The sequence below is a fragment of the Bacillus rossius genome, chromosome 18 (assembly GCF_032445375.1).
Source record: "Bacillus rossius redtenbacheri isolate Brsri chromosome 18, Brsri_v3, whole genome shotgun sequence".
Classification (NCBI taxonomy): Eukaryota; Metazoa; Arthropoda; class Insecta; order Phasmatodea; family Bacillidae; genus Bacillus; species Bacillus rossius.
In genome coordinates this window covers 23,961,408-23,983,681 of record NC_086345.1, presented here as the reverse complement: position 1 = coordinate 23,983,681, position 22,274 = coordinate 23,961,408, and the positions used below count along the sequence as shown (strand labels likewise).

The 22,274-nt window shown below is 36.2% G+C and overlaps 1 protein-coding gene across 3 annotated transcripts in view; it reads right to left on the bottom strand.

Moving 5' to 3' along the window:
• The window catches only part of LOC134541253 (uncharacterized), a 119,248-nt gene that overhangs the window by 5,750 nt on the left and 91,224 nt on the right, over positions 1 to 22,274 (bottom strand). For all 3 annotated transcript variants that reach the window (XM_063384530.1, XM_063384527.1, XM_063384528.1), the window contains exons 3-4: positions 11,715 to 12,107; positions 6,794 to 7,968 (exon numbers count right to left, since the gene is read on the bottom strand). In XM_063384530.1, coding sequence (XP_063240600.1) covers positions 6,794 to 7,968; positions 11,715 to 12,107 — 1,568 coding nt within the window. The remainder of the gene's footprint in view (positions 1 to 6,793; positions 7,969 to 11,714; positions 12,108 to 22,274) is intronic.

The window sequence follows — 22,274 nt, the reverse complement described above, 5'->3', positions numbered from 1 at the left end:
TCTCATTTATCATAACAGACTTTCATTTATCATGACACACATATTTTTATTATAATATACATTCATTAACAATTACAGACGTTCATTTATCATAACAGACAGACATTCATTTATCATAACAGACACATTCATTAATCGTAACAAAAATACATTCATTTGACATGGATAATACACATTCATTTGATATAACTAGCAGACATGCATTTTATATAACTAACAGAACTGCATTTGATATAACTAAAAGACCTGCATTTATCATAACAGACGTTCATTTATCATAACAAACAGACATGCATTTGATATATCTAACAGACGTGCATTTGGCATGGCTTACAGAGATTCATTTTACATTACAAGCAGACATTCATTTTACATGGCTAACAGTCATTCATTTGACAGGGCTATGAGGCATTCATTTGGCATGGCTAACCGACATTACTTATGGAAAGGCTAACAAACATGCATTTATCATAACAGACATTCATTTGATATAACTAACATACATTTATTTGGCATGGCTAACAGTTTTTATCTATCATAACAAACAGATATTTGACAAACAAAATTTACATTTATTTCAACTAACTAACCGACATTCGTCTGAGATGACTATCAGACATTCCATCTGATGTAGCTAAAAGACATTTGTCTGTCACCCGACAAGACATTAATTTTGTGGCCCTAAAAGGCCTTTTGTGTGGATATTTTTAAAAGATTTTAAAAATATACAGTTTTGAACACGGTTGATTTAACAATAATTGCAAAATATGATTATAGGAGTTTGCTGAGGAAAATATTCTTAAGTGGTTATATAATGTATCGGCAACCTGGGAAATTTAGACGCCTTTTGGTTTAATTGGTTTTAGTAAATTTTTGCCAATTTTTTTTTTTTAGTTTTAAACATTTTGTCTTTTTATGTTCTTAAGTTTTACATAAATTTAATATGTTGTACATATACATGAAGGATGGAATATAAAAGTTTAGTGGTTAACGCACCTGGTGTTTAAAGACAGCAATAGTACAGACGTTATGAAATTTGGCGTTTACTTTAATGGCCGCGTGAGCTTGGAGTGGCGAAGAACTATATAACCACTTTTTTTTTAATTTTTAATGAGTTGGGAACTCATTTTTTGCGTCCTATGTTTCTCACTCAAAACACATATTTTATAGAAATCTACAAACCATCTTTGGAAAGCGAGCACCGTTTTCACTCTCATTAAAAATATTAAAAAAAAAAAAAACAACCGGATACATAGCTACGCGCATGCCCTCAGCGTATTATTGAAATCATTTACGTGAACGTAACATACGCCACTCAAATATCTAGAGCAGTTTTCATGGTGAGACAAAGCAGGTTTTTTTTCGTACGTTTCAACATCGAAAAAAAAAAAAAACACAAATTTACGGGTTCCCCGTGGGGGGAGGGGGGGGGGGAAATGGGAAAGGGGGTTTGAAAACGTGTGTGGAAGGAGGTAGCCTTGGTTATATATTTCAGGGTCACTTCCTGACCGCGCGGGACAAAAAGGGGGTCAGGAAAAAGCAGGTGTTCCTCAAGGTCGCCAGATAAACGCGGGGACCACTACAGACCTTCAACCCTTTGCCCAACATTACGAGGGATGACAGAAGCCTCGAGATACTCCCCCCTCCCCTCCCCCTCCAAAAAACAAGGTTCCAGCCAACGAGCAGCGAGGTAACAACGAAGGTCGTCTCATCAATATTCCACTCCCCGTTTCACCCCCCTCCCGGAGACTACCTGGGTCTCCTAGGTTAGTTCGCGGTGGAGGAAGGTAAAAGAAAGGGGAGAGTTGCTGTGTCATGGACACGGCCGTGTGTTGTACGTGAATACGTGTACGTAACCGGTATATATTTTCCATACAAAACATAAAATACGCTATTTTTTTTATTTTAACACCATATATATTAACTGTAACTAATTTTACACTAATGTTATTATATACATGCTATCGATAAGATTTTGACGAGAGCTGACGATTGAAACTCAAACACGAACGTCGTAGCTTCTCAGAGTCAAACGTTATACTAAATGGAAATCTTGAAACGCAGAAAAATGACCTCAAAATGGCGGCGCTTCCCCCCTCCACCGCGCGCGATGCGTCACAGTCCTCACTTAGCGTGACGAATTCTTTGATCCTTTAGCTATCCAGTGGTGTGAAAAAATTTTTGGATGGGGATGATAGATATGTAGCTGCAACACTAAATGTGTATGTTGTCATTCGTTCTTTTTTAATAGCATGCCTCCCACTATTGAAGCAATTAGACGTAATCACGTCAAAGAAACTCCAACGCCAAGCTAAATCCCTCGATTTTGTTATTAGTTCTTCTGAATAGCATGCCTCCCACTATGGAAGTATTTTTAAAGACGTATTCACGTCAGAGAAACTCCAACACCAAGCTAAATCCCTCGATTTTGTTATTAGTTCTTCTGAATTGCATGCCTGCCACTATGGAAGCAATTTTAAAGACGTATTCACGTCAAAAGAAAAAAAAATTGGTTGTCTGTAAAGTCGGTTTACGGACGATAGTTGAACGTGACAAAGTCATAACAAAACATTGATGAAATGATTGCATATTTTATGAATAAAATTGAATCATTTTTATTGAATTATCACTGTTTGGTATGGATGCAAAGAAGGAGTGAAATGAAATCTACAATTTAAATGATAATTTTACTTTATTCTGCACTCATTAATTCAAATATGTTTATTACTTTAACCAAGAGATTATTTTAACTATAACTTTTATACATGTTTTCTATTTAACTTCTTACAATCTGTGTTATTCTGTTAAGGATAGGACGATGATTGGAAAAGTAGGAAACGAATGGGAGTGTTTCAAGTTTAATGTGCCTCGAAAAAGTCAAATCGATGGTTGTTCCAATCGAGTGGAAGAGAGATAGATGCGGCGCAAGCGTACAATGAGCGTAACGGAAAAAACCGTAACGGGATAATGTGCATAACGGGACAATTATTCATCCTTATTTCGTGCGTGCAGCCGGCGTTCATCGATTTATTAAACGTTGTCGCGTCAAAAAATATCTTATGAACTTTTGGCTCGCACGTTCTGTTAACTCGGGACGCGATATAGATCGCCTCCGGGTATTAATGCATCTGCCGGTCTCCATGGCGTGCGCCATCTGTGGCTGTCAACCGTTTCCAAGGTCACGCGGTCAGAAGCCACGCCAGCGTTATCAGATGCTGCAGCCCATGATTTAAAAAGCTTCTTTTGACGTGACAACGTCTAATAAATCGATGAACGCCGGCTGCACGCACGAAAAAGTGTCCTGTTACGCACATTGTCCCGTTACGCCGTGTCTAACGCTCATTGTACGCTTGCGCCGCATCTATCTCTCTTCCACTCGATTGGAACAACCATCGATTTGACTTTTTCGAGGAACATTAAACTTGTAAAACTCCCATTCGTTTCCTACTTTTCCTATCATCGTCCTATCCTGAACAGAATAACACAGATTGGAAGAAGTTAAATAGCAAACATGTATAAAAGTTTTAGTTAAAATAATCTCTTCGTTAAAGTAATAAACATATTTGAATTAATGAGTGCAAATAAAAGTAAATTTATCAATTAAATTGTATATTTCATTTCGCTCCTTCTTTGTAATCATTAAAAATAGTGATAATTCAATAAAAATGATTCATTTTTATTCATAAAAGTATGAAATCATTTCATCAATGTTTTGTTATGACGTTGTCACGTTAAACTATAATAGTCCGTAAGCCGACTTTACAGACAACCAATTTTTTTTTAAGTGAAAACTTCTTTAGCCGCGTTGAGTGATTTTCGGTAGGTGCAAAGCTTAAGTGTTCGCGTCACCGACATGCTAGTGACGTGTTGCGCCAGACTGGCGAATCGCAGCGACCTGTGTACATGTATACGCCTGTATACACTATGATATTGTATATACTCGACTGTATCATGTGCGTGTTGGACTCTTTTTTTTGATGGGTAAAATCTTGTGATCTCGCGTCACCAACATGGCTGTAGTAGCAGTAAGTGAAGTTAATTATACCACGTGAATACATGACCTAGGTCTGACATCACTGGTAAGTCATAGCTAGGTAATGAATTTTTACGTAATTTTTGACATACCACTGACATCTGTTGTGACTAAAAAATGATGTAAGGATAAATGATGTCATGTTGACATCGTACTGATATAATAACCAAAACCATTTTCTTGCGTACATTTGACGTAGAAATGATGTCATATTAGTAATTTAAAAACAAAGTTTTAAGTTTTCACTTCTGTTGAAAATTCCGCATGACTGACTATTTTTTTTTTCTTTTCAATCCAGCGCGAACGTATTTACTCATGTTTCTACACAGGGACGTAGTGAGCTATGTGACATAATGTGGTACCTGTTTGTCGGGACCCGCCTGGTTTGTGTCAGGTGAGGCGGGATGATAAGCGCGACGCTCGCTGGTGCTTCTAGCGCGGTGTCTCCTCTGGACTGGCGCGCAGTCTTCTCGTCGTACGTATGAGCGGTGACCGTAACATTACATGGTGGAGAAATAAAGATAAAGGTGTAGTGCCAGTCCACTGATTTTTTTTTTTTTTTTTAAGAATATGTACCGGGTAATCAATGCCCTAAAATTTATCCCGAAAACAAGTGTTTTAGATCCTTCCACTCTTAAAAAAAATTTTGACAAATAAATACTGAATCATAACTACTCATGCCATCAGCATGTTCTTGAATTATTATCGTAAACAGATTTATTTCACTTAGAGATCTTGAGCAGTGGTTATTTCTGAAGCTCTGCACAATGTGTGTGTGTGTGTGTGTGTGTGTGTGTGTGTGTGTGTGTGTGTGTGTGTGTGTGTGTGTGTGTGTGTGTGTGTGTGTGTGTGTGTGTGTGTGTGTGTGTGTGTGTGTGTGTGTGTGTGTGTGTGTGTGTGTGTTCGGGTAGGTGAGAGCCTTAATCGGACACTCACAAAAGACACATCAATCATTCATTATCAGCCTTATTAAAAAAAAATTCTTTCCACTCACAACGTCAATTTTTTTTTAAAGAGAGTGTTTATTGATTTTTGGTTCTTGAGTACTCCTCAAACCTTTTTGTGCCGGATGTGTAAACATCTTATCTCTCGATACAAAGCGTTTGATAGGAGTAATTTAGTGAATGCAACGTAAGTCTAACGAACGGAAATGCGTAACCACGGTGCTGTGTCTGCAAGGAAACTTAAGAAATCTCCAAAAAAAATGGTGGACTCGCGTGTGTATAAATGTTGTATACTTAAAAATGAGTTTATATATATGGAAATATCCGTTTTTCTTTTAGATTATTTATAGATTATTTTTTTGTCGCTCACCTCAACCAAATAGACCCACACACCTAATCTGTAGTAGAAAAGTCAAATGTCATATGTTTATTTCATTGCTGCCGTTTCACAGGAAATACAATAAATTAGGCGACAACTTTACTTCTCAACAAGCATAATCTAGATTTTCGAATTATGATTATATTGTTGTTTTTTTGTTGTTGAGAATTGAGATTTTATTAATTTTCTTTTTAGTTTTGTTATAGCAGCTGTTTGTTCACTGTTAAAAATTTATTCCACCCAAATAACGGTTTGCCCACTTAATAACTCGCACTTTACAGTGGGGACATATAGGTAATTGGCACACTATGCTAACCTAGGACACTACGGCAGCAATTTTAAAGACGTATTCACTTCAAAAAAAAAACGAAAAGGCAGTCATGTGGACTGTCGACAGAAGTGAAAACTTAAAAACTTTGTTTCTAATGTGTAATATTACATCATTTTACGTCAAATGTACGTAAGAAAATTATTTTGGTATTATATCACTAGCATGTTTGTGACGCGAACCCATTAGTTATGCCCCTAACAATTATAACTTTAAAATTAGAAGAAATGAATTTTTATCCTTCAAAAAACAAATAACTATGAAATTAAATCTACAAATAATCAACATTCACTACGTAAATAAATAAACAAAAGAAAATCGCTCGACGCGGTCAATTTAACTGCACTTACTGCTACTACAGCAATGTCGTTGACGCGAACTCAATACGATTTTTACCCATCCAAAAAAAAAGAGTCCAACACGCGCATGATACAGCCGAGTATATACAGTAAACTCCCTATTATCCGCGGGCGGATAATCCGTGGTGAGGATTATCCGCGCATGTTACGAAAAAATACAGCACATATGTAAATCTGTATTTTATTACAAGTGAGCAAATTCGAACTCTACTGACGAGTGTATTGTGTGCAGTATACAGTAAAACACCACAGGCCTTCTCGGAACTCACGCAGTGTCTAATTAAGTCTCTGAGTACGTCCTTGGTACGAAGCAAGTACCGAGCAATTTTATGTTTGCATTACTGAAATGTATTGTATGTTAATTATTCAGTATTTTAGCATCAATCAAAATTTTTTACTGTTAATTGTATCTTTTACTGTACATAAATTTCTAGATTTTTAAGTTGAAATTAATGTTTCCTTTTTTGTTTCCCATTTTCGGCTCTTTTGCGGATCATCCGCGATTTTCACTATCCGCGGTGGCCCTGCCACTTGATTTCGCGGATAATCGGGAGTGTGCTGTACAATGTATTAGTGTATGCATGCGTATACATGTACACAGACCGGTGCGATTCGCCATTCTGGCGCAACACGTCACTAGCATGTCGGTGACGCGAACCCATACGTTTTTGCCCTCTACCAAAAATTGGCTCAACGCTCACATCAAAATGACTCTCTTGCTGTGCCACCCGATGACCGACGACCACTCACCCGCGACTCGCCGTCCTCCCCGCCGAAGAAGCTCCTGACCGGGCGGCCGGAGGCGTCGCTAGCGGACAGCACCAGCCCCAGGTCGCCGTCCGAGCCGCGGAACCAGCTGGCGACCGTCTTGGTGAGGTCGACGTGCACCCAGCGGCCCTTGCCGGTGGGCACGTCCGTCTTCACCGAGGCGACGAACGACGCGTTGGAATCGCCGCCCTCCAAGTGCTTCACCCACCCGACGGACAGCGTGACCGGCCCGCCGCCGCCATGGTGAACACTGCCGCCACCGCCTTGATAGGCGTCGCCATAGCCGTGGTAAGCACCGTCGCCGTGGTAAGAACCGCCGCCGCCACGGTAGCCGCCAGTGCTGTCATTCCCGAGAACGCCGCTCACGCGGGGAAAATCGCCGCTGCCGCGCTGAGCGTCGACACCGGCGTGGTGGGCGTCGCTGCCGCCATGGTACGAATCACCATAGCCGTGGTAAGCACTGTCCCCATACTTGGCATCGCCGCCACTATGGTAGCTGCCGGTGCCGCCACGTTCGGCTACGCCACCCAAACGGCGAAAATCGCCGCTGCCGCGTTGGGCGTCGTTGCCGCCGCCGTGGTAAGCGTCGCTGCCGCCATGGTACGAGTCACCATCGCCGTGGTAAGCTCTGTCACCGTATTTAGCATCGCCCATGCCATAGTTGCCAACTGTGCCACCACGGTCCGGAGCGCCATCGTCGTAGCGGGATTCGCCGCTGCCGCGTTGAGCGTCACCGCCACCGCGGTAACCGTCGCTACCGCCATGGTATGCGTCACCATCGCCGTGGTAAGCGCTGTTGCCGTATTTAGCACCGCCCATGCCATAGTTGCCAACCGTGCCACCACGGTCCGGAGCGCCATCGTCGTAGCGGGATTCGCCGCTGCCGCGTCGAGCGTCACCGCCGACGCCCGGTGGCGGGTGGTTCGCGCCTTGGCGGGGGTAATCGGGCGGCGTCCTGCCCCGGGGGCCTTGAGGTCCGGAGGCGGCGTCGAACGAAGGCGCCTTCGCCGCGGAGTAGTTCTCGTAGCGGCCGCCGGGCGCGCGCAGGAACACCCACAGCCGGGCGCCTGCCACCTCGTAGTTCATCACCTCCTTGGAGAACCGGAAGAAGTGGATCTCGTTGTCTCCGAAGTGGCACTGCCTAGAGTCGTTCCTTCCTGCATCGGTCAAAGACACTATTAATCATCGGCTCGTTAGATACCATAGAGTAATAAAGTGCAGAGATGGACTTTTCATAAATTTTTTTATGCTTTAGTATTTATCTCAGAATTTTTTTTATAAACATGCTGTATCTACGGTAAATCGTTTACAAATAGCTTCATTAATTAAAATAAAATTAGAAACTGAAAGGCTAATTTATTCTGGCTCCATTAAAAATTTTAAAATTTTCAGACGATTTAATATTTAAAAAAAAAATACCTCTGAAATCCTAAAAGAAATTGCTATTTAATTATAGGGTATTTAAACTCAATATAAAATTGTATAAATATGGAGAAATAAAAGCGATAAGACATTTTTCTCTAAACTGTTATTCCTTTATGTAACTTTCTTTACTAATTACAGTTTTTTTTAACCAAAGACCTATTTTCGCGATTGGTAATTTGTCGCTACAATATGCATGTATGTCGAAATATAAAAAGAGACTATAAAAACTACAATATTAAAAAAAGGAAAAGGAAAACATAAATTTTAGTGTTTTTAATAATTTCTAGAATCATATACTTAATTTGATCTAATTAATAAAAAAAATTGAGCGAGTATTTCGGTGCAACATCTAACCTCGGTAACAAGTAAATTAATGGGTTCTCATTTTGTAAATACACTTATAATTCTAAACTCTGACTCGAAATTTAAAATTATTAATTTATTATAAGAGTACCCCTACCTCGAATCTGAATATCAATTTCAAGTGTCAGAAATAAAATTATATATGGGCAAAAATCAAGAAATTTTATTTTTAAGTATTATTCAAATTATTAAATTTTAAAAAATCATGTTTATATGGGTGCGACATTAAAACTAACGTATTCTTAGTGAACTACACAGGTGTTAGTTATTGAATAATTCCTCAGATATTTTGTCATCAAATAGTTTTACACGAATATAAAATCTTTTGAATACTAAATTATTTTAAGGCATTTGAGTGACCCATCCCTAATTCACACTTTATTAAAAAAAAATAATTTCGTTATGATTTTATATTTTTGATTTATCATTATTTACACTTCGTTAATTAGGTGTACAGTCACTCATTGTATGAAATACGTTTTAAAGACAGAAAGGAAAGAAGTTAAAAATGTTTCTAGGAGTAAAGGTATTTGTACTAATTTTGGATGTAATTAGTTAACTAATTATTTTTCTGTGTAAAATAGCCGGGGTACTAGAGCATACGAAAAAAAGGACATTGGAATTGTTTGGTTGGGTGGTGGGAAGGGTAGGGTGATTGTCACGAGCAATTTAACTTTCTTCCTAACGAAAAAAAAAAAAAAAAAACACGTTTTAAAAGAAAAGTAATTTGGAGCTGTGAGAACGTGAAACCATTTTCGACCCTTCGGCGGAAAACTTTTTTAAATGTTTTGAGCTGCAGCGGAATGTGCTATAAACGATTTGTAATTTTGTCTATACACGAAAAGAAGAAAAAAAATACCGTTCATGTATTGAAGACTACATAGGAGTGGATCAGAAATATTTTATTGAAACAGTTTATATAATAATATGTCAAGACAAAGTATCTTGTAAAACCAAACAATATAAAAGATAAAATTAATCTTCTTTGAAAAATATTTAATGTATATTCCTAAACAATTTTCATACGAATTTTGAGGGTCAATTCTTTATCAATCAATAAAAGTAAACAGAATCAAGGAGGCTGTCCACAATTTAAATTAATTTTTTTCCTGATATCTATACCAAATATAATGTTCAAAAATAATTTTTGTCATTCTGCCTGTTATAAATGATTTTACTCAAAAATTTGCAATGATATTGACTTGAAATTCAGCAAGGTTTTAGATAGTAAACAGTGGATGATTTTTTAATACAGGTTATCAAAATCCCTTGAAATAGAAACAAATGAAAATTAATTTGGAAGTTTTATTTTAAAAAATCTCGTGCAATAACATGACTGTTTGAGGAATTTTAAGGGGGCCCGCCTCGTCAGGGGTGTATCTGTGTCAGGCGAGGCGGGATGATAAGCGCGACGCTCGCTGGTGCTTCTAGCGCGGTGTCTCCTCTGGACTGGCGCGCAGTCTTCTCGTCGTGCGTATGAGCGGTGACCGTAACATTATATATGGCGGAGAAATGAAGATAAAGATGTAATTCTAGTCCCTTAATTGCTTTCGAACTTTCAGAATCTGTGCTGGTTGTTTTACGCCTAAAAATTATTCCGAAAACACGCCTTTAAGCCATTTTCCCTATTCTATAAACACAGTTCAAAAATTTAATCAGAATCCAAACGTAGTGTATTATTAAAATGCTTTTAGTGAACAGGCCCGACTCGGATTTCTTGAGTAGTTTTGAAATCGCGTTTGTTTTTCCTGAAGCTCTGAGCACCGCGTGTGTAACCCGGCAGAAGGCACCCTTAAGTTTTTTTTTAAAATAAGTTCGGTTTAGTTTCCAAATTTCGGAGTAAGAAAGGAACGAAGGCTTAGATTTGTGTTGTTAATAGGGAAAATTTTTATTACATTTGAATTCAGTGTACATATTAGTAAATATTTTCTGCTCGAAAGAAGAGGAAAAACAGCCGATTTATTATATTTTTAAAAAATTGGTTGTTTGTAAAGTCGGTTTACGGACGATAGTTTAACGTGACAACGTCATAACAAAACATTGATGAAATGATTGCATACTTTTATGAATAAAATTGAATCATTTTTATTGAACTATCACTATTTTGTATGGATACAAACAATGAGTGAAATGAAATCTACAATTTAATTGATAAATTTACTTTTATTTGCACTCATTAATTCAAATATGTTTATTACTTTAACGAAGAGATTATTATTTTAACTATAACTTTTATGCATGTTTGCTATTTAACTCCTTCCTGTCTGTGTTATTCCGTTAAGGATATGACGGTGATAGGAAAAGTAGGAAACGAATGGGAGTGTTTCAAGTTTAATGTGCCTCGAAAAAAGTCAAATCGATGGTTGTTCCAATCGAGTGGAAGAGAGACAGATGCGGCGCTAGCGTACAATGAGCGTAACAGGACAATGAGCGTAACAGGACAATGAGCGTAACGTGACAATGAGCGTAACGTGACAATGAGCGCAACGTGACAATGAGCGCAACGTGACAATGAGCGTAACGGGACAATGAGCGTAACGGGACAATGAGCGTAACGGGACAATGTGCGTAACGGGACAATGTGCGTAACGGGACAATGTGCGTAACGGGACAATGTGCGTAACGGGACAATGTGCGTAACGGGACATTTTTTAGTGCGTGCTGCCGGCGTTCATCGATTTATTAGACGTTGTGGCAGGTGGCAGGTTGCCGTGATCACACATGTGATGACATGCTAACGGAGTTACGCCTGTACAAAATGCTGTGTGCCCGGTAGGCAAGCGAGGTGGCTTCAGGGGCCACGGGCGTAGCCAGGGGGGGAGAGATTTAGGGGTTAAAAACCCCCACTTAGGATTCAATCTTTAATTAATTTCTTATTCATCACTCAAACAAATTTTATATTAAAATTAATAAAAATTTTACCATTACAATATTTAAATTTAAGTACCGAAAACTGATAAAATAGCACTATTTTACACTTTAAAATCCAAATATTCCCGGGGGAGGACCCCCGGACCCCCCCCCCCCCCCGGTTTAATACGTACGGGGGGGGGGGGCATGCTTCTTAACACCCCCCAATACACAAAACCTGGCTACGCCACTGTCAGGGGCTCACCGGTCTCGGCGAAGGCGACCACCTTGCGGGGCTTGACCACGTCCTCGTCGTAGTCGCGGTTCCCCGCGCGCGCCCCGGCCGCCCCAGTCGGCTGGTCCCCGGGAGGCCAGCCCCCGGCCCAGGAGAAGCGCGCCGGGGACGACGGATGCTGCTGCGCCTGGGCCGCCCGGTCCAGCAAGACCTCCAGCGCGAACTTGTTCCTCCGCAGGTGGGGCGGGATCCGGGGCGGCTCGCTCAGCCCCAGCTTCTCCAGGATGTACGCCTTGAGGCTGTCGATGCGGTCGCGCTCGATCTCCTTGTTGCGCACGCAGGCCCACGAGCAGCCGGGGGCGGCGGGCGGCGGCGGCGGCGGCAGAGACGTCGTCGCCGGATCCTCCTCGGCGAGCTCCGCCCCTGACGAACAACACAACAGATGTACCTCCCACAACACTTCACTAGAGATACACTTAAATGTAAAACATATTGAAAAGAAAAGACACCATCTTTGTTTCAGTCCTGACGAACAACACCACAGATGTACCTTTCACGACACATCACTAGATATACACCTAATTGTAAATCATATTGAAAAGAAAAGTCACCATCTTGGTTTCAGCCCTGACGAGCAAAAGAAATCTTCCACAGAAGTATATTCCACCATACTTAACTAGAGGTACACCTAAATGGGAACCATAATGAACAAAAAAGCCACCATCTTGGTTTCAACCCTGACGAACAACACAGACGTATCTTCCACGATACTTCACTAGAGATACACTTAAATGTGAAGCATAATGAAAAGAAAAGTCACCATCTTGGTTTCAACCCTGACGAACAACACCACAGATGTACCTCCCACGACAAATCACTAGAGAGACACATAAATGTAAAGCAAAATGAAAAGAAAAGATACCATCTTGGTTTCAACCCTGACGAACAACACCACAGATGTACCTCCCACGACAAATCACTAGAGATACACCTCAATGTAAAGCATAATGAACAGAAAAGCCACCATCTTGGTTTCAGCTCTGACGAACAACACCACAGACGTATCTTCCACGATACTTCACTAGAGATACACTTAAATGTAAAGCATAATGAAAAGAAAAGTCACCATTTTTGTTTCAGTCCTGACGAACAATGCCACAGGTGTATCTTCCATGACACTTAGCTAGAAATACACCTAAATGTATAGCATAATGAAAAGAAAAGTCACCATCTTGATTTCAGCCCTGACGAACCACGCCACAGACGTATCTTCCACGACACTCCACTAGAGATACACTTAAATGTGTAGCATAATGAACAGAAAAGACACCATATTTGTTTCAACCCTGTCGAACAACACCACAGACGTATCTTCCACGACACTTCACTAGAGATACACTTAAATGTGAAGCATAATGAACATAAAAGTCACCATCTTGGTTTCAGCCCTGACAAGCAAAAGAAACCTTCCACAGAAGTATATTCCACCATACTTAACTAGAGATACAATTGAATGTGAAGCATAATGAACAGAAAAGACACCATATTTGTTTCAACCCTGACGAACAACACTACAGATGTATCTTTTACGACACTTAACTAAAGATACATTTAAATGTGAAGCATAGGCTAATAAAAAGAAAAATCACTATCTTGGTTTCTGTCCTGACGAACAAGAGGAACATTCCACAGTTTTATATTCCACCATAATGATACCTACACATAAATGTGAAGCATAATAAACAGAAAAATCACAGAAGAGTTTTTTTTTTTTTTGCTGCTTGACCATCACCACTATCTATCACATCTGTGTCTGGCTTATATTCGTGATTAATGCGTCCCGTTTAGTAGCTGATTTTATGGGCGTATTTAAATTTCATTTCGACGCGCCTACCTTTGAGATTTATATATTAGAATTTTAGATTTAAAAAATTCAGATTTTGTAATTTTTTTAATTTAAGATTTCGAGTTTATGGCGTAAAGATAACTTGATTTGACTTTGGACTCAACGCCGAATAGAATTTGGTTTCCTACCAGCTTCAATTAACGCCTACGTCACACGTGAATTTGATTAATTTCGTTCCGACCAATCTGTCTGTTTTGTGCTACATCTTTTTTTTTTTTTTTTAACTATTAGCAGCTTTTTTTTTCTCATTAAATCCTCTGACATTATCACCACTCGACGCCTTGTGGAAGACTTAATTTTATTGCTTCCCCTCTACCACTCCTCCTTCTGAAACTATTTTTCATCAGGAAAAATGTTATGGGGAATAAAATTATCGTTCCATGTTGAACAGAAAATTTTACATTATGTTGCTACATTTAACGGGTTTGTTGGGAAGGGGGGGGGGGGAATGAAAGCATTATTTCTTATAAGTGTTGTGTAGAGTTTTTGCATCCTTTTTTTTCTGAGTAATCTGGTACAAGTAAAAAAAAAAACATCAAATAACTTTTTTTAGAAAAGTCCTTAATTACGTTAATTTTGGGGAAATAATTTCTAGTCATTGCAGCATGTTTTGATTCATCACTTATATATGATTGAAACATTTCTACCTATTCAAAACTTTAAGGTTGTGTTATACTGGTAAAGTTTAAAACTCATTCGAGGGTGTTCATTTTCACACTTTTTAATTTTTTATAATTCACTATTATTTTAAGGATTTGGTAGAACTACTCTAAAATATTCAGATATATCCATAGCTTTAACAATGATTTTTTTTTCCAAATCGTCATAAATGCGGTAATTGCTTTTTCAGGGGCCAATATTTTTCCCTCAAATTTTCTGACCTTTAATTTATACGGGAGGTATTCCACATCACCCAAAATCCTCCTACTATCAGCTACCTCCATCCCCCCCCCCCAACGCTTTTCTAATTATCAGGCTGATACCCACCTTCACCGCTGAATGTATCTCATTTTAAACATGTTTGCGTCATTTCGAACGAGACAAACAATAGGTTGTCAAATCGTTCGAGTTCAAAAAAATGAATGACCTTTATTTTTACATGCGTTGGCAAATACTTACATTTTTGTTGTCTGTCGGATTGATATCCCGTCAAGTAAGTTAATTTAGACTGGCGTGAGTTTCGAAAAGCCACGTGTTTGGCAGTGTGGGTTGTTTAAAAAATTTTGTAAAGTCAAATGTCGGCGTAGATCACGTATTTTAGTGGGCAGTTCCCTAAATATATATTTTTTAATTCCCCCCCCCCCCCTCTACATCCCAATAAATACATGCTTTGATTCGCCGCTGTAGCAGCGTAGCTGTCATGCGGCATTTCCGTAGAAACAGGTTGCATTCACGCACGTAGAAAAAAATATATATAAATCGTGGGCTGATGAAAGTGTTCCGGAGGGTAATTTTATGCACTTGAGTTCATAGACGTGTCCACGGAGGAAAAAAAAACAAAATAAAAGAAACATTGTAGGCAGGGTTAAAAGAGGCAAGCCAGGTTACCTTCCATAGCCCCTAACCCCCTCCCCCACCACCCGGACAAAAAGCAACAAAAAAGGCTTACCACGCAAGGGGAAAAAAACTGTCAAGAATACACACAGAAAAAAATATATTTTCTGTACTTTTTACAAAAGATTACTTTGGATACCGCTTGCCAAAGAGAAATAAGTTTGCAATAGTACAAGAAATATATTGCAACTTTCTACAACACATGGCTATGGTTATTTTTGCAAACATTAAATACTTCTTTTTTTATCTCGAGAATATACTGATTTCTAACGAAAATTTGTGCATTCTTTTTTATGTTTCATTCAAGCATAATTTTTTGTAAACCATTAAAGAGATAATCTAATATTCGATAATTTTACTACATTTGGTTTTATTAGGCTTTATTAATGTGCTTAGTTAATAGGGGAAAGATTTTCAGGGAGCGGTTTACAAATCACTTTCACTTTTGTAGGTTTTGTAGGGTAAGAATCCGAACCCAGTTTTACTGCGAACCTTATTTTTTTAGTGATACAGTTGTTATCGTGTTAATGTGAATGCTTAAAAATACCTGTAAATTTACATGAATATTTCTGTTTCAGTTACAACAAAAAAAAAATTGGTTGTCTGTAAAGTCGGTTTACGGACGATAGTTTAACGTGACAACGTCATAACAAAACATTGATGAAATGATTGATCCAGAAGAAAAGGAAATATCATATTCGGCCTGAGACTGAGCCGTAATAGGTTTTTGCAACCAAACCATTTAGGCATTTAAAATATTATATTCTTTGAGGAATAATTTTTTTTTTAATTTGTCTATCTTTTGTATGATAAAATCTACCTCTGCATACTTTTATGAATAAAATTGAATCAATTTTATTGAATTATCACTATTTTGTATGGATACAAAGAAGGAGTGAAATGAAATCTACAATTTAATTGATAAACTTACTTTTATTTGCATTCATTAATTCAAATATATTTATTACTTTTGTAGTGTCGCGCGCGCCGTATTTATTTTTACAAGTACAAAAATAAAAGTATCACAGCGGCCGGACTTCGATCCGTCAACCTTAGGATTGGTAGTCAATTCAATTCAATTCAATTCAATTCAATTCAATTCAATTCAATTCAATTCAATTCAATTCAATTCAATTCAATTCAATTCAATTCAATTCAATTCAATTCAATTCAATTCAATTCAATTCAATTCAATTCAATTCAATTCAATTCAATTCAATTCAATTCAAAAGTTTTTATTAACACATATTTCTACTCTTTACAGTTTTGGTATTTACAACATGACATCCCAGCACTCTGTGCTCTTTTACCTAAACTAATTTTTATATGTATAACAAAAAATTATTTAACTAAACAAAATATGTATGGAAGGAAAATTTAAAAAACCTTTCGTATTGGTATTGGTAGTCAGCGTTGCTAACCGCACGTCCACGAGGCCATATTGGAAATAATTGTTTTAGATGTTATATACATATTTATAAAAATTTTGTTTTGTGGTAGTTTTAAAAAGGTATGTAGTCCGCCCGTTTTATAACACGATTTTATAACAAATACGCATCCCAAATACACCAAACTTATTTATAATGTGTTACAATATTTTTTAAAACATTGTGCAAAAGATCCCGGTTTGTAATTTGAATTATTTTGTGTAACTGTAAAACACCATTGTTCGTTAAAAACGTATTTGAATATTCAACATTACTTTTAAATAACCGTACCGATTGTGCTGAAAATCTGTGGACGATCGTTAAATTACATAATATTAATAATTCAAACGACGAAAATATGATTGAAAAGTCAAATCGATGGTTGTTCTAATCGAGTGGAAGAGAGATGCCACGCATGCGTACAATGAGCATAACAGGACACATCCGTAGTGGGACAATGTGCGTTACGGGACACTTTTTCGTGCGTGCAGCCGGCATTCATCGATTTATTAGACGTTGTCACGTCAAAAAGCAGAGAAGAGTAAGAGAAAAAAAGAATATAGTTTTCTAAATAAGCATTAAACAAAATTATTACTCACTTCAAAACAACTGCTCCTTATCTCCATAATGTTTTATCAATAATGATTTATGAAAAATAAATATTAATCACTTTTGAAATACTCACATCACAAAAAAAAGTTCATGTTACGGTTTCTTCAAACAATTCTGCCACTTGGAACACTCCAAATCTCTGAACGAAGTACGAAATTCATAACAGGTAGCGCTATCTACGCGGGAAACGCAGGGACTGCCTCAACAGCGCTCTCTACGCTGCTGGTTGAACAAGGAGAAATGCGAGCGAGCTGGTAGCAAATATAAAATTCAAGGCACTCACAGCTGACTGTATAGGATACCTATATCTATTCACAATGTTTAAAACACGGTCTTTGACAGCTAACTATTCAACACTTATTACATGAAGACATAACTTTTTTTCATTTTAATAAATTAATATTACTTAAAAATATGTTTTAAGTTGAAATTAAGCGTCACAAAATTATTAAAAATAAACTCATATGCATCACGTGCTGGAATTCACTCGATAATGGCATTTAGATTATTCGCAAATAAGAATTTTATTGATTTATCGTCATATATTCCCGCTAAAAGAGAAATAAAACACGTTTAACTGTAAAAAAAAACTCATAAATTGGGTTGTAAGGGTTTTTTAAACTAACTAAAACTAACTAATAAATAGCTACGCAACCCTTCCACTTTCTGATTTTTTCAATGAAAATGCCCCTTGAAACTCGATTAATATTCAATTAATTAAAATCGGTTTAAAATAAAATATTTCATGAAGCGTTCCCATAAGTACGAAAGGTTTACGCTCACTAAGGGTGAACATGTACTCGGTGGACGTTTGTAGGTCACTTTTGTAGCCATCTCCGCCGGTAAAATGTCACGCGGAACACCAAACTTCAAACGAAGTGGATTGATTGATATTTGGTTAATTAAATTTTTATTAATTTTAGAATCTTTCAATCAAATGTAATAGCAGTACAAAATATAGCCTAGTTATTGTATTACCGGAATTTATTGATTTTTTTTTAATTTATCAAAACATAAAAAAATATATCGGGCTGCTCTAAATATGTGTTTTTAATTTTTTTCATGCGAGAAAAAGGAAAAATTCCTGTTTTAATTATTATATAAATAATACTTTACAGTTGTCATATTACTTCAAAGGAAAAAAAAGTGAAGGCGTTACCATGGTGGAATAATTTTTAACGAGCTCCGTGTCGACATGAATGTTTATAAAGTGAAGTGAAAAGTTAATGTGGTTTTCATTGCTTATTACAACAACAATTTCGGCAATAAAGGTTAATTATTCTTGCATTTTAAAAATCTGATTACTAGTATAATTTCAAGTAATTGTTATTTTATTATTAATAAAAAATGATTCAATTTTATTCATAAAAGTATGCAATCATTTCATCAATGTTTTGTTATGAAGTCACGTTAAACTATCGTGCGTAAACCGACTTTACAGACAACCAATTTTTTTTATTACCACCTTGCTAACGACGAAACACAACTCTTATGTCGCAATACGTTTTAGTTACCACAAAGATCCGTCTATCTTTAACCAGGAAGAACTTTTCGTTTATTTGAGGCAAATTCTTCGTTGAAAAATTTTTTGATCACACCATGAATAGTTTTTAGTCACACCGTGAAATGTTTGGCAACGGTTTCAATCGACGAAAACGTGCCTCGTGGGGAAAAAAAAGACAAGGGGTTTTAGTTGTTGATATTTGCCACATTAATAATTGAAGCCAAATTTGATGGCAAATATTTTTAATTACAATGAAGTTTAAGGGGAATGGAAAGGTACAATATTTTGGGAATCCTGGAATCGAAGATCAAGGATAAAATGTTAACTACTCATCATATTTCTTTGCGGTTTGTTTTGCCAACTAGATAATTTAGTTACGGATGGTTGTGTGTACAGCAGTGGCCACAATAATGCATAGTTTTTTAGAAAAAAAAATTAAATAACTTTATGCAGAAATAAGGGGTATTATCCACAAAATTAAAAATTATACCAAAATGTAATTTTTATATTGTGTAATATAATATTATCTAGAACTCTATTATAATCAAAGTGAAAAACACTTGATCGCTGAATTTTAAAGGAATTTTAACCAATTAAAACCTGCCATGCAACATTTAGGTAAGGAAGGACACGCTTGTTGAGCAATTACGTAAAATTCTGTATTATAGAGCTCTAGATAATATTGTATTACACCATTCAAAAATTATATTTTGGTATAATTTATAATTTTGTGGCTAGTACCCCTTATTTCTGCATAAAGTTATTTAATTTTTTTCTAAAAAAAATGCATTATTGTGGCCACTTCTGTACACACAACTCTCTGTAATTAAATTATCTAGTTGGCAAAACAAACCGCAAAGAAATATGATGAGTAGTTCAGATTTTATCCTTGATATTCGATTCCAGCATTCCCAAGATATGTTACCTTTCCATTCCCCTTAAGGGCATAGTATCCCAAATTATTTTGCTAATAATTTTTCGTATTCTTGCGTTGATTTAAAATAAGTTCGTGTTATAACCTTAGGTGTTTATAAATTGTTTGTTCCACGAAACAAGCCTTTTTGAAGTTATACTTCTAATGCGACTTCCAACAATGTTGCGTTAAACGTTTAACGCTACCATGGAGAATAACGCTACCATGGAGCAATTAAAAACTATTTTTTATTGATGCCAAGAAATATAACTTCTCACGCGCGTACTTAAGTACACGCACCCATTTTTTTTAAATGGTTGTTATGAAATTAAATTGTAAATGTTTTATTTCAATCGTAGCATGTACTGAAAGCATGAAATTATGTGGTACAAAGTTTTGGATTAACCATTCATATATATATATAGCCTTCGTCTATAGACTATTTTTATTATATCATTCATTAAATTATAAAAAAATTAGGGTTTCCAAAACTATTGCTACCTGAATTTTTCTGGGATAAGGAAAAAAAACTATTTTTTATTTATTTAATGAATGATACACTAAAAATAAAGAGTTCGAAAGACGGAAGCTACATACTAACTGTCGTCAAGAACTCTATACAACATGATTTATTGCTTTCAGTACATGCTTCGAGTGACATAATTTGCCTTTAAGTTCATAAATACTATTAAATAAGGAGTTATTTTGTAGCAAAAACCTTTTATAAATATTAACTATGATTATAATATGAATATATTTTTAAAAATCGTGTTCAAAATCACGAAGTAATAGAAGCAAAATAATTGAGGATAGTAACCACTCAACATTAATGCCTCGCATTCATTATCATTTTTGTTAAATAATGCCCGCTTACTGATGGTTATTATTATTATTATTCATAATGAGTTTCTATTTAAGTTCTTTATATGGTAGTATCCTAAATTATTTTGATCATTATTATAATAAATTCATAACATGGCTATCGTTAGTTTTATGAACTTAGCAATTATTTAATATTTGACAGAAACTTAAATGCATAATTTTATTTCAACCCTAGCATAAATAAAGAGCATCGAAACTAGCTGTATACATTTTTAAATCAATCGTTTTGAGTGTAGCATTCAACACACATTACTCGATATTTTTGTAGATAATTCATAAAAAAACAATTTAAAAACAAAGCATATTGCATTTCCCCACGATTAAAAAAAATGAGTATTTTTTTTCCGGATTAATTTAAAAATTAAAAACTAACCCCATGATTCATACTAGATTTGACAAAAAATTTTAGCCTTCAAGTTTCTAAAAATCTATTAAATTTATAAAACACTTTATTATGAACAAATATAAAACGTTATTTTTAATAAATAAAAAAAATAATAATGCAAATGATTCTGAAATGTTCAGCAAGCCTATTTTGAAGTGAAAACTTCTATAGGAAGGTTTTGATTGGGAGTAAATTCATGCAAGTCGTCATCAACATGGTCACGTGACGTGTTAATTTTTTTTAATATATCAATGATAAAACTTAATTTATTCTATTTTTAAATATACAAGTTTTTATTTTATCTTTATTTTCCAAGGAAATTTTAACGTTATTGTGTGGTACATATTGCGAGTATTGGATATTTTTAGTAGGTAGTTAAGTTAAGGTTATATATATATTTTTTTAATTTATTTACTATGTGAATTTCTTAATATCATGTTATTGATTTATTAGAGATAATGTTGATGATTTGTATATTTAAGATTCATTTTTTATTCTGTCAATAAAAAAAACTTCATTTCTTATAGTGTTAAAGTTATTATTGGTAGGGAGCAAAACTTATGGGTTCGCGTCACAGACATGCTAGTGATGTAATAACCAAAATCATTTTCTCGCGTACTTTTGACGTAGAAATGATTTCATATTAGACCTACACATTAAAAAAAAATTTATGTTTTCACTTCTGTCGACAGTCCCCATGACTTTTTGACGTGATACGTCTTATAAATAAATGAACGCCGGCTGCACGCACGAAAAAACATGACTCATTGTCACGTTCAGCCTGAGCCTAGCGTGCAAGAACTGGCCAACCACCGTGCGAGAAAATCTTTTCTAATATCAAACAGGTTAAAGCGGGCTTTTTAAATGCAGCAATTTAAAAGATTTGATTTATTTGTCCAATTTCGTCATTTCAAATTAACAATTTATTGACATTGATTCGATTTCGGTATATTTCTATAACTAATTGTTCGTGATTATATTTAAACAAATTATTTAAATTAAATTTGCAAAAACTTTAAATAATATTTGAAAATTAAAAAAGCATGCAATTTTTCATCATGTTTACTTATGACGTTATTAGGTAAAATTATCGTCCGTAAACCGACTTTACCGACAAACCCCCCCCCCCCCCCCCCTTTTTTTTGTTTAACGTGCTTTATAAGCGCAGCTGATACTGTAAAGCTATTCAAACAACTGTTTGCAAATATGCATTGTTAAAATCTTAAATTAAGTACAAAATCAATGATAGTGTTGGAGATGTCAAATTTAAAAAAAAAAAATACATTTCATACTGACATCGCCGGAATTTTAGGTAATCGATAGTACTGACCTTTAAATCGATCAGTTTCTGAAGACTAAAAATTTAGATGACACTAAGTTTTGTGAGATTTGCTTACTTATTGAGAA